The sequence below is a fragment of the Phoca vitulina genome, unplaced genomic scaffold (assembly GCF_004348235.1).
Source record: "Phoca vitulina isolate PV1807 unplaced genomic scaffold, GSC_HSeal_1.0 scaffold38, whole genome shotgun sequence".
Lineage (NCBI taxonomy): Eukaryota > Metazoa > Chordata > Mammalia > Carnivora > Phocidae > Phoca > Phoca vitulina.
Window position 1 is genome coordinate 16,716,417 of NW_022589741.1, and position 15,823 is coordinate 16,732,239.

Genomic DNA, 15,823 nt, shown 5'->3' on the forward strand with positions numbered 1-15,823 from the left:
TCTTCTAAAAAGAATAAGGCTTGTTGTAGACCTTATGCTTTATTGTCTTTACAGAATTCTTTTGTAAAGATAATAAATTAATTGCTGAACAGTAGAACCCATTTGTCCTGACTACACGTAGACCTGCACTGTCCACTATGGTGCTGTTAGCCCTGTGTGACTTTTGAGCACTTGAGTTATGGTTATTCCGAACTGAAAGGTGCTTTAAGTGTAAAATATACACTGGACTTCGAATACTTTATATGAAAAAAGAATGTAAAATATCTTATTAGTTATTTTTTAGTATTGATTGCAGGTTGAAATGATTGAATCCTCGATCTATTGGATTAAATAAAATATATTAATAAAACTATTTCACCTGTTTTATTTTTGTTTTTTTAAATATGGCTATTAGAGAATTTAAAATTATATATGTGGCTTACATTATATATTTAAGTTGGACAGTGCTGGCTAGAATCTTATTTTGAAAGGTAAGATATAATTGTAAAAGGTCAGTGTCCCATCTAAAAATGAAACTAGATATTTTTGGTCCTTTTATTCTATACCACTTTAGTTCGTGTAAGTAGTTGTACATGAGCAGAGTTACATCAAACGTGTCCTCTCAAGAGAGTAAGATGGGGCCTCAAACCAATGATTTTATTTCTAAAGCTAAATATTCTCACTGTCTTAAAATGCCTTTATTTTGGTTTTTACTTACAGATTGCCATCAGTTTCCAAACTTAATGGCAGTGTTGTTACCGATGGTGAGCGAGAAGATTCTGAGAGATTTTTTATCCGTTACTATGTGGATGTTCCACAGGAAGAAGTGCCATTCAGGTAAAAACCCCTCATCGGTTTAACAACATTTTAGCAAGTATTGAGGCAATTTAAGAACTATTGTTTTAGAGCAAATCTAATAATTTGTTACTGGACCCTCTTAGAGGACTTTGGTGATAGGTTAAAAAAAAAAAAAAAAAGGAAGAAACACAAAGCAAACCCATTTTATCTCATTTTCCACAGTGTATTTCTTCTAGCCTTGCACTTGTATTAAGAATGTTTGGGTAAGTATTCGACTACTTCCCTTCCATACTCCATATCATTGATTCCTGTTTGAGCCTCTTCTCCAGGGACACATCTCCACCTACCCCCAAAGCTGGTGTCTTCTTTCACATTGATCTGCTTTCAGGATATACTAAGTTCTGCAGTTTGGAAGATTTGGCAAATAGGCATGAGGTTTAGAGAATATGAGGAGAGGACTAGAAAACAGACTCTTTGGGGGAAACACTAAAGGAATTAGGATGGTTGCATATGAAGAGAAATGCTGAGGGCTGAATTTGTAATTGCCTTCAGTATATGAAGAGGTAATATACATGGTTTGAGGAGGAACTGCCTTTTTTTATATTCATTTATTTTTTTATCTGAGTAGTGTTGGCACACAATGTCACATTCGTTTCATGTGTACAACATGGTGATTCCACGGGTTTCTGTGTTGTGCTCTGCTGACCACAAGTACGGCTACCATCTGTCCCCACACACACCGTCACAGTACCGTTCACTGTCCTCCCTGTGCGGTACCTTTTATCCGTGCCATCGCTGGAAGCCTGTATCTCCCACTCCCCTTCCCCCATTTTGCCCACCTCCCAGCCCCCTTCTCCCTGGCAACTGCCAGTTCTCTGCATTTGTAGGTCTGATTCTGCTTTTTGCTTGTTTGTTTTGGTTTTTAAATTCCACATATAAGTGAAATCTTACGGCATTCGTCTTTATCTTATTTATTTCACTGAGTATAATATCCTCTGGGTCCATCCATGTTGTCGCAAATGGCAAGATCTCATCCCCTTTTTTTTTGGCTGAATAATATCCCATTGTGTGTGTACGTGTGTGTATTTGTGTGTGTGTCTGTGTGCCACGTCGTCTTTATCCGTTCCTCTGTTGGTGGACACTTGAGTTGCTTCCATATCTTGGCTATTGTAAATAATGCTGCAGTAAACATAGGGGTGCATATATCTTTTCAAATGAATATTTGTGTATTCTTTGGGTAAATACTCAAAAGTGGAATAGCTGGATTATATGGTAGTTCTATTCTTCATTTTTTGAGGAACCTCCACACTGTTTTCCACAGTGACTGCACCAGCTTGCATTCCCACCAACAGTGCATGACGGTTGGGAAGGAGCTACATTTAATGCTCCATAAATGTAAAGGAAAGTCGCAGGTATGATATAGGTAAATACACAAGAAAAAAAATACCCCCAAAACTGGTTTCTAGGTTTTGGTAACTAGAACCACTTACCAAAAATGTTATATGCTTTCCTTAATCACTTTAACAAATAATATGAAATCACATTAGACAAATAGGATGCAAATTAGGAGTGTGTGTGAGTCAAATCGGTTGGTCCTTCTGGTTACAAATTCCTGCAATTCTAATTCATTCTTACTAAACATATCTAATTTTCCCCAGACTTTTCCATTATTTACAAGCTTTGAGGGGGTTAACCCTCTGTAAGGCTTAATCAGTACTATATAAAAAGATTTTGTGATTTTGTTAGTAGTATTTTAAAGCCTAAACTCATATGTGGAACATAAGCAATAGCACAGAAGGCCATAGGGGAAGGGAGGGAAATCTGAAGGGGGAGAAATCAGAGAGGGAGATGAACCAGGAAAGGCTCTGGACCCCAGGAAACAAACGGAGGGTTTCAGAGGGGAGGGGGGTGGGAGGATGGGGTAACATGGTGATGGGTACTAAGGAGGGCACGTGTGTGATGAGCACTGGGTATTACACGCAACTAATGAATCACTGAACACCACATCAGAAACTAATGATGTATGTACTGTACAGTGGCCAACTGAACAAAATAAAAATAAATAAATAATAAATTTTGTTCATAAGCAAAAATAAATAAATAAAAAATAAATAAAAAATAAAGCCTAAACATTTAAAAAATTAAGTAAGAATTTTGAAGATTGTTTTTTAAAGTTAGCTAAGAACAACCAAGTAGGGAGAAATAAATATTACTATGCCTTTAATACCACCTAGAAATACCAGGTTAAGCAGCATGAATTTTGTTTTGTTTTGTTTTGGTAAAAAATAGTCTAATATCTATAGTTTCATTTGATTCCGTCTAACTTATTAGTGGGAGAAGTAAATATTTGGGCTTTGAGCGTATAGTTTATTTAATTTCGTCTGCTACAGGGAGTAGAATATATATACAGGCAGTATGTTGTTTTCTGTCCTGTTAGCATAATTATCCTAAAGTGCATATAGGCCTCTGCACTAGTCTGTATTCTTAAATGCAGGTCACAGAAATCATCTTCAATCATAGGAGGAATTTATTAGAAGGATGTTGAGAAACTACAAGAATTGTTAGGCAAGCTGAGTAACCAGACGTAGACAGGAACCGGGGGGGCAAGGACAGCCAAGGTTTCACCGGTCTCTGCTGGCGCTGTCCTCCCCAGACACCACAAGGCCAGACTTTCACCCCTGGACGCTTGTAGCTCTATAGACCACGGGCTGTGCTGAACATAATCTCTCACTGACCTTTGCCTCATTCCCCAAGGGTCAGAAATCTGTGTCTGACCAACTGATTGGCTATGTTTAGGGTATGTGCTCACATACTGTCTTCAGAGAGATAGGGAGAGGGATTATCTGTCACTCTGGCTTCTGCAGTGAGAGGTAGAATCTTCCCCTGTCTTGGAACATTTCCCCAAATAGGAACAATTAAGCAAAAAGAGCATCTCTTATAGTCTGCCATTTTGACTATCCAACATCTATGCATATACCTTTTCCCCATAGTTGTAGATATAAAAAAATTATCCTCACCTGTCCTAATGCAGTCCTTTTACAAATGAAAACACACTTCTTTCTCCATGAAGTGAGATAACCTATTTATTCTAATCCTAAAGACCGTGACCAATTAGCTACTGTAAAAGATTCAAGCTATTTTAATTACCACTCTGGCCTTGCTGCCTGTTTTGTAATGATGCCCACTTTACCACTCACTAGTGGTTAAATGTCACTGCTTAGTCTCTTCCATTCTTCTTGAAATTGAAGTGGGCAAACTGATTTCAGTATCTTCCTGGCCTATAAAATATTTTTCAAAGATGTGAGTGTTCTACTCAGTAATGTATTTTTCAAGGCCTTGGAAAAGGAAGTGTCTTCTGGGTCCTTTTAGGGTTCATGGATGGAGAATGGGTGAGAGGTCATGGGTGACAATAATTTCCATGATTCCTGTGTCCTGAAATGTTTTATTTTCTCCTTCTACATTATCCCCCAAATTCATGGCATCTCAGCTTCCTTTAGCATAGACCACCAAGAGTCCAATTTCTAATCATCCAACTAGATGAAAATTTAGAACCACTCTCAGCCACTGAAGCTAGCTTTTTGAACTCAGAATCTCTGGTAATGTACCTATATCAACAACATCAGTGAGATCTAAAATTGTTTCTCCTTTCTTGGTCAGCATGCTCAGAATCTATTCCTTTACTAATTTCCTATATTTTTGTCCATATAACCCAATTCTTATAATTCTTTTGATGTGTTTGTAGTCAACCCCACAGAGCATGCTGTGATCTGATGGTAGGAGAGCGCAGTGTATATGTGGAAGGATGAGGCAGGTGGGAATTCATTTACTCTTGCAAGCTAATTCCCTTAGTCAGGGGGGATTTTACTGCCTTCTCAAGCAAGAGAGGAACAGTCTCATTCAAACTGCTCACAAGGGGGCCTACGTGAGGATTAGGGATTCGGGATGTTCCCATCCCTCAGCGTCTTCCTGTCTGTAAACCTCCACTCCAATTCATTCTCCCCCACCCCGACCCTGCTCTCTTTCCAGCCAGTGCTTCAACTTTCACATAATAGTCCCAGTATGGATACAAATTTAACTGATCTGTAATTCAGCAATCCGGAGCATCAAACTGTGCATTGTTTTTATAGTTACCTCAGCTTTATTGTTGTAAGAGAGAAAAGAGCCTTTTCTTAAAAGTACCTGGGTTTCAGTCTGTGCTTTGAGCCTAGTTCATAGGTATTCAACCTTAATATTCTCTTGATTTAGGCTGTCTTGTGCCTTTAGAATAGCAGATGCTCTACCTCATAGTCTTGCCTTCTTCCTGCCCTTCACATTGGCTTATTCATGGCAACACTCTCTCAATCACCTGGAGCTTTCCACGGGACCACAAGTGGTCAACAGTTTTTTCACCGCTCCTTGTTAAGGCCTTTGCAGAATCCCTTCCACGAACACCAATATGACACTCACTGGGCCCTACTAGGCCAGAAACCAATTTCAAATTGCCCATAATTACCTGAGGGGCTCTTGCTGATGATCTCCCTGCTGCTGATTTCTTAGTTCATACAACAAAAACCAACTCTGGCCAACTTAAGTAAGGTAAGAAGTGAGTAAAAGAATAATGAATACTGTGTGGCTCACAGAATTGACAAGAAGATTAGAGAATTAGGCTTGGGCAGGATTGATGGAAAGCCGGGCACAGCCAAGATTTCTGTATCTCACTCTACAGACAGTATGCTTCTAACACTGCTCACCAGCCAGTCATCACACACTGCTAGACTTCATTGCCCCCTGCCCCACCCTGCGACATTTATAGTCATGCCTTCGAATTCTTGATTCTTCTATATCTGCTCTGAATAAGCCTGTTAGACCTCGTGTCTTTGTATTTGCAGTTGTGGTTAGGTAGGTTTGTTACCTTTCTGTGTTCTGGCTTTCAGGGAAAGAAGAAAGAGAACATTTACTTCTCTTTAGCTTCTCTAGTGGAAAGTAGTTCCTACTTCTCGTCTATCTTGGGTTCCCCTCAATTCAGAAGGGCATTCAGATGCTGGATAGCCAAAGTTGACATATATCCACGGTAATACCTGTTCCCTAGTAGTTTTTTGTCTGTTTTGTTTTGTTTGTTTTAAATTTATTTTTATTTTAAGATGGATTGATTGATTGATTGAGAGAGAGAGAGAGAGCGCGCATATGCAAGCAAGGAGAGGGCAGAGGGCAAGGGAGAGAGAGAATCTCAAGCAGAAACCGCACCCCACCCCAGCCCTGAGTGCAGAGCCTGTTGGGGGGGGCGGGGCTCGATCTCACAACCCTGAGATCATGACCGGAGACAAAATCAAGAGTTGGACGCTTAACCAACTGAGTCACCAAGGCACCCCTTGTTTTGTTTTCTTTTGTTTTCCTAGTAAGTCCTCTGGTAGAATGATCAATGTACTCAGCAAATATTTTTTGAGCCATTGTGATATGCCAGGAACTGTTAGGCACTTAAAAAAGAGCTATAATAGCATTCATGCTGATCTCAAGATAGAATGGTGAATGAACATAGAGGATTTTGTATTAAAATGCATTTATTATGAATTAAGAATACTGATCTATAAACAGGGTGTTTACTACACCTATTATCTTTTTAATTGTCTTCCAAATTATATGCATAATCTCTCCCTAACATACCAATGAACAGTGATTAGCCAAGTGTGTAGTTAGTAAAAGGTGAAAATTTGACTCTGGATAATTCGGTGTTTCATACAGAACCACATTTGAGCTTTGGTTTCCAGGTAGGATGGAGGGGGGTATCCATTTGTTTTGGAGGAAACATTCCTTTTCATTTGACCATGGGTTTTTTTTAAGTCAGTACTTAACTTGATTTTCCTGTAAATTCTAACTTCTACAACATCCTTTTCCAGTTGTTAGGTTCCCTGAGCTTTTCCTTCTCCTTCTATTTTCCTGTCTTGTGTCATTAAACATGTAATACCTCTACTCAACTTAGACATAAGAAAAATTAAGCAATATGTCTTTTGAGGGCATGAATAAAAAGCCATTATGATCAGTTGAATGTCCTTTATGGTAGCACAGTTATTTTGTGAGTCAGTTGGATTACTCACACACATCTGTTTCCATGTGATTAGTTGTTTTAGCAACAGGAGACTTTAAAGATGATCTAGAAATTTACATATTCAGTTTTTCTACCTCAGAATAAAATACAGGCTCCAGTTACCTGAATCATTTCAATTTTTTATGATGAACAGAATAAAATGTTTAGAGGGCAAAAGGGAGATGTACTTAATTAAGAGTTTTATAATTTCTTACATGTGCTCGATCATCCTTTTTTATTGTTTTCTACTGATATGTGGAGCTGGAAGTTTAGCTTCTCTACTGTAGATATTTATGGTAATAATGGACTAACACGAAAATCTGAGCAATCTCTTATGTGTTTCATGTTTATTTACTTTGTGAAATAACAGAAGGTGAAAGATCTCTGTTCCCGATTCTTGGCCTTTAAACATCATAGTGTTTGCTTTTCCAATCAATGGACTCTTTCTTCTAAAGCCTTCATCTGTGCCTTGTCTTTTCATGGCTTGTGTAGGAGTGGTGTGCTATTTCAAAATAAGTTCAGTGTGTGCTGCAGGGGGTTGGAAAGATGTCCTCATTGGGCCGGTCCTATTTCAATTATTGGGCCCTTATAGTTTACCAGAGGAACTTCTAGGAAATAACTCTGGATTCTAGCTGGGTTTCAAAGGACACTTTAATTTATTTACTGAATACTTACTACGAACCAAGAGGCACTGGGCCAGAAGCTGGAGACAAAAAGACAAAAAAGTAGTGTCTACTCCCAAGAAGCTTGCCACCTGGGCTACTCTTGAGACATATTTCCTTTGCTGGATCCTCTTCATGTTCCCAACTTCTAAAAATAAAGTTACTGCAGGATTTGCTCTTCAGACCTCTTCTCTTCTGTCCTCGTCCCTTAGATACTTTTATCCAGTCGTGTGGCTCTGCATGCTTTCTGTATTCTAATACCTGCCAGACTTACACCTCCAGCTCTTATCTGCCCCTAAATTCCAGCCTAGTATTTCCAAATGCCTACTTGACATCTCCACCTGGATGTTTAAACCTAATGTGTTCAAAACCAAACTTTTGATCGCCTCCCTTACCTTTCCCCGACCCCTCCTCTACTGTCACATCTCCTCTGCAAGCTTTCCATCGCTCCATTTTTCCAATTGCTTGGGAAAAAAACCTCAGAGTCATCCCTGATTTCTTTCTCCCATACCCCACATCTAGTCTTTTGGGTTTTTTTTTTTCTTTCTTTCAGTAGTACTTGCAAAAACACAGAGAGAATCTGACTGTTCTTACACCATTCACTTTAGTTCAAGCCTTCATCATGTCTCCCTCCTGTTGGGTCTCCCCGAATCTGCCATTGCCCCCTATAGTTTATTCTCCACATAGGAGTCAGTTTATAAGAACTCAAGTTTATTTAAAAAACAAAAAAACCTTCCATGCTGTTCCCGAAACACATCAAGCACGCTCCCACCTCAGGCCTCTGCACTGTTGTCCCTCTTCAGAATGCACCAGGTTAGCTCTGTGGCTCTCTCCCTTGGGGATACCTCCCTGACCAGCCGATCTCAAATAGCACAGCTCTGTCCCCTACGATTCTCTCTCTCTTTTTTTTTAAGATTTTATTTATTTATTTGACAGAGACACAGCGAGCAAGGGAACACAAGCAGGGGGAGTGAGAGAGGGAGAAGCAGGCTTCCTGCTGAGCAGGGAGCACAATGCTGGGCTCGATCCCACTACTCTGGAATCATGACCTGAGCCGAAGGCAGATGCTTAACCGACTGAGCCATCCAGGCGAGCCCCACCCCGCCTCCACGATTCTCTTAACCCACTTGTATTTTTCTTATTTAGCAATACCTAACTGGCATTTCTTATATACTCTTGGCCTCCCCACACTGTACTATAAGCTCTGTAAGAGCAGGGACTTCTGTTTTGAATGTTGCTTATACCCTCAATGCCTAGAGTGGTGCCTGACAAAATAGCAGCTGTTCAATAAAATGACTGAATCTTCACGTTATGCTCACGGAACACGAAGCAGGGTTACTTAGCTCTCCTGGAAGAGGTGGTACTTCCTAGAAAATGATTGAGTCAACCTGATGAAAGTGAGGGAAGAATATTCCAGACAGAACGGACTACATGGGAAGTAAAGACACAGTGGTAGGAAATAACTCCTATGTGTAGTGAAGTGCGGCAGTTTGATAGGACTCCGTGAAAAGTAGTAAGCGGGAAAGAAGTAGTGGCAGATAGCGCTGGGTAGGAAGGTGGGAGCCAGGGCAGGCCCTTAGAGACCTTGCTATGCCCTGCTGGAGACAAGGACTTTTTCTCGAATGCAGTGGGAAATCATTGAAAGGTTTCAAGTGGGGAAATTCCTAGGGCCGATTTTGGTTTATATTTAGAGGGAGAGGCAGAGAGAGCCCTCGTTAATAACTGATACTTTGGTAAAGGAAGTGTGCGTTGGAGGCTGCTTATGTCCTTTGACAGAGGTACACATGTTAGGACTGAATTTCGCTATAGAATTTGAAATAGTCCTTTAAAAACACGCTGTGAAGTTCTACTTGTTTTCTGATATTTATGGCCCTGATATCTCTAGGGGTAGAAGAGTATCATTTTTAGAGAGAAAGAAACCTCTGCGTTTATGAATCTGTACGAATCTATCATTACGTTCCATTTATCAAATGTCTGTCCACATTGCCTATGTTTATCAGTTTCCTTTATGTTGTATTTGCTTTATCTCTTAATTTCCTCTGAGAGAGTGAATTTAAATTGCTTATTTAATACTGAACTAATACCATTCTTCTTCTGTTGAGTTTTAAAGAGAGACAAAAAGAAAAACCATGTAACTTTTCTCTTAGAAATCAACATACCATGTATCTTTTGGGATTGAACTGTTTCTTTGTTTTGTTTTTAAGTTTTTATTTTAATCACCTGGTGCTCATCACTAGGCATATACTCCTTAATCCCCATCACCTATTTCACCCACCCCGCCACGCACCTCCCCTCTGGTAACCATCAGATTGTTCTCTATAATTAAGAGTCTGTTTTGGGACCCCTGGGTGGCTCAGTTGGTTACACGTCTCCCTTTGGCTCAGGTCATGATCCCAGGGTCCTGAGATCAAGCCCTGTATCTGGCTCCCTGCTCGGCGTGAGTTTGCTTCTGCCCCTCCCCCTGCTCATGCTGGAGCTCTCTCTGTCTCTCTCTCTCTGTCTCTCTCTCTCAAGTAAATAAATAAAATATTTTTTAAAAAGAAGAGTCTGTTTCTTGGTTTGTCTCTCTTTTTTCCCTTTGTTCCTTTGTTTTGTTTCTTAACTTCCACATATGAGTGAAATCATGTATTTGTCTTTCTCTGACTGACTTATTTCATTTAGCATTATACTCTCTAGCTCCATCCGTGTTATTGCAAATGGAAAGATTTCATTCTTTTTTTATGGATGAATAATATTCTGATATATATAAATATGTCACCTCTTCTTTATCCATTCATCTGTCGATGGACACTTGGGCTGCTTTCATATCTTGACTATTGTAAATAATGCTGCTATAAACATAGGGGTGCATGTATCCCTTTGAATTAGTATTTTTGTATTCTTTGGGTAGTACCTAGTCATATGATTGCTGGATCTTAGGGTAGTTCTATTTTTAACTTTTTGAGGAACATCCATACATTTTCCAGGGTAGCTGCCCCAGTTTACTTTCCCACCAATAGTGCATGAGTGTTCCTTTTTCTCCACATCCTCGCCAACACCTGTTGTTTCTTGTGTTTTTTATTTTAGCCATTCTGACAGGTGTGAGGTGATATCTCATGGTAGTTTTGATTTGCATTTCCCTGATGATGAGTGATGATGAGCATCATTTCATGTGTCTGTTGGCCATCTGGATGTCTTCTTTGGAGAAGTGTCTGCTGCCCATTTTTAATTGGATTATTTGCTTTTTGGGTGTTGCATTTTATAAGTTCTTTATATATTTTGGGTACTAACTTTTTATCGGATATGTCATTTGCAAGTCTTCTCCGGGTTGCCTTTTAGTTTTGTTGATTGTTTCCTTCGCTGTGCAGAAGCTTTTTTATTTTGATGTAGTTCCAATAGTTTATTTTAGCTTTTGTTTCCCTTGCCTCAGGGGACCAATCTACGGCCGATGTCAGAGACATTACTGCCTGTGCTCTCTTCTAGGAGTTTTGTGGTTTCATATCTCACATTTACATCTTTAATCTATTTTGAATTTATTTTTGTGTGTGGTACAAGAAAGTGGTCCAGTTTCATTCTTTTGCATGTAGCTGTCCAGTTTTCCCAACACCATTTGTGGAAGATGTTTCTTTTTGGTTTTTTGTTTTGTTATATTTTGTTTTAAAGATTTTATTTATTTATTTGAGTGAGAGCACAAGCAGGAGGAGCAGCAGGCAGAGGGAGAGGGTGAAGCAGTCTCCTCCCTAAGCAGAGAGCCCAACTTGGGGCTCGATCCCAGGACCCCAGGATCATGACCTGAGCCGAAGGCAGATGCTTAACCAACTGAACCACCCAGGCGCCCTTGTTTCTTTTTGTTTTTGATGGTAGTGGGAAGGAAGTAAATTCACTGATTTGGGGTGTCTCTCTTTTTTTCAGACTTTAAAATTTTGTTTTTCATAAAGACTTAGAATGAGGCATAGCTCTAGTGAACAATTATGTGCTGGGAGGAAACACTGTTGTCAGAGACAGAGTGGCAAAGCCAGAAATAGGCTTTCTTAAAGGGCTTTGCTTTACTTTTATTCTCCTTCGGTACCTCACTTTCTCTTTGTCCCAAGGAGTCCCTAAACTATACCCTGGGAAATCCTTATTTATGATGTCAAGGATTATATTAGACATTCCTCAAATGCTTATTGGATTGTAATTAGTGGTAGGCTTTTTAAAATATGGAGAGTATGTTTTTTCCTCCTTCAGACTAATGGCGTTTCTAAATACTGCTGATTGTATCTTCACATTATTGTGAGAGCAGGGCAGAGGCTTGTATCCAGACACCACCTCAATGAAGGCTTACTTTGTCTTGGATGCTGGAGAAATCCTAGTGTACTGTGTCTGTTACCTCATATTCCTTCCAGACAGAGGACCTGCTGTTGTGAAGGAACATTCCTACATTGGGCATGAGTCTCCTGGGGTTCTCCATATTGCCAGGCTCCATCATCCTCTGACAAGGGCCATGACACAGCACTCCTCACATTCAGCTTCCAGTCTCCTGAGAAACAAAAGGGGCTTTCTCCCTTGCGCACCGTGGAGAGCATCTGAAATGTTAGCTTTCCCTGTCGCTTACAACCTTTGTCATTCCAATTACCTTGGACTTTATTTTGACTTCTTGCCACTTTCCCAGCCCAGCAGAAGAGAGGCTCCCTTCCTAATCTTGATTGGAGTTATATATGAGAATTTGCATATACCTGCAAAGGAGAGAAAGAATAAGAACCATCCCTCCCACCTCATGGTCTTGGGGGAGATTATCTTTGGTGTCAACTTTGGTTTTGGCCAGGGCAGGGGCCAGTCTTATCTTTTTTGTTTTTGTTTGCTTTTTAGGATTAAAAAAATACCGAGAATAATAAAAATAAATACTCATGTTCACATTATTCAGAACTGGTGATTACTAATATTTTACTACTTCAAGTTTATTTTTTAATTAAAAGAAATAGTATTACAGATAAAATTAGAGTCATTTTTTGCCCCTGTTCTCAATCCTATTTATGCCAAGAAGTAACCCCTGGCAAGAATTTGATGTGTATACTTGGTGTCTACTTACTATATTTTATATATCCATTGAATTATAAAGTGGGATTTTATAATTCTTTGTCAGTATGCATTACAATTTCTTCTCTCAGTCTGTAGCTGATTCCCAGTCTGATTTTTTTACTTTGTGTTTTGTTGAAAAGAAGTTTCAAAATTTTAACATTAAATGTATCAATCCTTTATGGTTTATTCTTATTCCATTTTATTTAACAAAATCTTTTCCTTTCCAAAGATCACTTAAGATAATCTCCTGGATTTTTTTCTAAATGTGTTTTCACATTTGTGTCTTTGATCTGCCTAGAATCTGTCTTTGTGTATGGTGTCAAATAGAGATGTAAACAGATTTTTCCCCCCATATGGGTTTTTTTTTAATTTTATTTTATTATGTTATGTTAGTCACCATACAATACATCATTAGTTTTTGATGTAGTGATCCACGATTCATTGTTTTCATATAACACCCAGTGTTCCATGCAGTACATGCCCTCCTTAATACCCATCACCGGGCTAGCCCATCCCCCCACCCCCCTCCCCTCTAAAACCCTCAGTTTGTTTCTCAGAGTCCATAATGTCTCATGGTTCATCTCTCCCTCCGATCCCCCCCCTTCATTTTTCGCTTCCTTCTCCTAATGTCCTCCATGCTACTCCTTATGTTCCACAAGTAAGTGAAACTGTATGATAATTGACTTTCTCTGCTTGACTTATTTCACTTAGCATAATCTCCGCCAGTCCCATCCATGTTGATGTAAAAGTTGGGTATTCATCCTTTCTGATGGCTGAGTAATATTCCATTGTATATATGGACCACATCTTCTTTATCCATTCATCTGTTGAAGGGCATCTCGGCTCTTTCCACAGTTTGGCTATTGCGGACATTGCTGCTATGAACATTGGGGTGCATATGGCCTTTCTTTTCACTACATCTGTGTCTTTGGGGTAAATACCCAGTAGTGCAATTGCTGGGTCATAGGGTAGCTCTATTTTTAATTTTTTGAGGCACCTCCACGCTGTTTCCAAAGTGGCTATACCAACTTGCGTTCCCACCAACAGTGTAAGAGGGTTCCCCTTTCTCCACAACCTCTCCAACATTTGTTGTTTCTTGCCTTGTCAATTTTTGCCATTCTAACTGGTGTAAGTATCTCAGTGTGGTTTTGATTTGAATTTCCCTGATGGAAATGATGATGAACATTTTTTCATGTGTCTGTTAGCTATTTGTATGTCTTCTTTGGAGAAATGTCTGTTCATGTCTTCTGCCCATTTTTTTACTTGATTATTTGTTTTTTGGGTGTTGAGTTTGAGAAGTTCTTTATAGATCTTGGATACCAGCCCTTTATCTGTAGTGTCATTTGCAAATATCTTCTCCCATTCTGTGGGTTGCCTCTTTGTTTTGTTGACTGTTTCCTTTGCTGTGCAGAAGCTTTTTATCTTGATGAAGTCCCAATAGTTCATTTTTGCTTTTGTTTCACTAGCCTTTGCAGATGCATCTTGAAAGAAGTTGCCGTGGCCGATGTCAAAGAGGTTACTGCCTATATTCTCCTCTAGGATTTTGATGGATTCCTGTCTCATATTGAGGTCTTTCATCCATTTTGAGTTTATCTTTGTGTATGGTGTTAGAGAATGGTCGAGTTTCATTCTTCTGCATGTGGCTGTCCAATTTTCCCAGCACCATTTATTGAAGAGACTGTCTTTTTTCCATTGCATGTTTTTTCCTGCTTTGTCGAAGATTATTTGACCATAGAGTTGAGGGCCCGTATCTGGGCTTTCTATTCTGTTCCATTGGTCTATATGTCTGTTTTTTGTGCCAGTACCATGCTGTCTTGGTGATCACTGCTTTGTAATATAGCTTGAAATCAGGCAACGTGATGCCCCCAGCTTTGTTTTTCTTTTTCAACACATCCTTGGCGATTCGGGGCCTTTCTGATTCCATACAAATTTTAGGATTGTTTGTTCCAGCACTTTGAAAAATGTCATTGGAATTTTGATTGGGATGGCATTGAAGGTATAGATTGCTCTGGGTAGCATAGACATTTTAACAATGTTTATTCTTCTGATCCATGAGCATGGAATGTTTTTCCATCTTTTTGTGTCTTCTTCAATTTCTTTCATGAGTGTTCTGTAGTTCCTAGAGTATAGATCCTTTACCTCTTTGGTTAGGTTTATTCCAAGGTATCTTATGGGTTTTAGTGCTATTGTAAATGGAATCATTTCTCTAATTTCTCTTTCTACAGTTGCATTGTTAGTGTATAAGAAAGCAACTGATTTCTGTGCATTGATTTTGTATCTTGCCACATTACTGAATTGCTGTGTGAGTTCTAGTAATTTGGGGGTGGAGTCTTTTGGATTTTCCACATAAAGTATCATGTCATCTGGGAAAAGAGAGAGTTTGACTTCTTCTTTGCCAATTTGAATACCTTTTATATCTTTTTGTTGTCTGATTGCTGTTACTAGGACTTCTAGTACTATGTTGAACAATAGTGGCGAGAGTGGGCATCCTTGACGTGTTCCTGATCTTAAGGGAAAGGCTCTCAGCTTTTCCCCATTGAGGATGATATTTGCTGTGGGTTTTTCGTAGATGGATTTTATGAACTTGAGGAATGTTCCCTCTATCCCTATACTCTGAAGAGTTTTAATCAGGAAAGGATGCTGTATTTTGTCAAATGCTTTTTCTGCATCAACTGAGAGGACCATATGGTTCTTCTCTCTCCTCTTATTAATGTGTTCTGTCACGTTGATTGATTTGCGAATGTTGAACCACCCTTGCATCCCGGGGATAAAACCCACTTGGTCGTGGTGGATGATCCTTTTAATGTATTGTTGGATCCTATTAGCTAGGATTTTGTTGAGGATTTTGGAATCCATATTCATCATGGATATCGGTCTGAAATTCTCCTTTTTGACGGGGTCTGTGCCTGGTTTGGGGATTAAGGTAATGCTGGCCTCATAGAATGAGTCTGGAAGCTTTCCTTCTGTTTCTATTTTTTGAAACAGCTTCAGTAGAATAGGTATTATTTCTTCTTTGAATGTTTGGTAGAATTCCCCAGGGAATCCATCAGGCCCTGAACTCTTGTTTTTTGGGAGGTTTTTGATCACCGCTTCAATCTCGTTACTGATTATTGGCCTATTCAGGTTGTCAATTTCTTCCTGTTTCAGTCTTGGAAGTTTATAGGTTTCCAGGAAGGCCTCCATTTCATCCAGATTGCTCAGTTTATTGGCATATAGTTGTTGATAATAATTTCTAATAATTGTTTCTATTTCCTTGGTGTTAGTCGTGATCTCTCCCCTTTCATTC

General features: G+C 39.4%; 1 protein-coding gene across 2 annotated transcripts in view; it reads left to right on the top strand.

The window, feature by feature from the left end:
• The window catches only part of TBCEL (tubulin folding cofactor E like), an 89,266-nt gene that overhangs the window by 47,032 nt on the left and 26,411 nt on the right, over positions 1–15,823 (top strand). For both annotated transcript variants that reach the window (XM_032427781.1, XM_032427782.1), the window contains one exon: positions 700–816. In XM_032427781.1, coding sequence (XP_032283672.1) covers positions 700–816 — 117 coding nt within the window. The remainder of the gene's footprint in view (positions 1–699; positions 817–15,823) is intronic.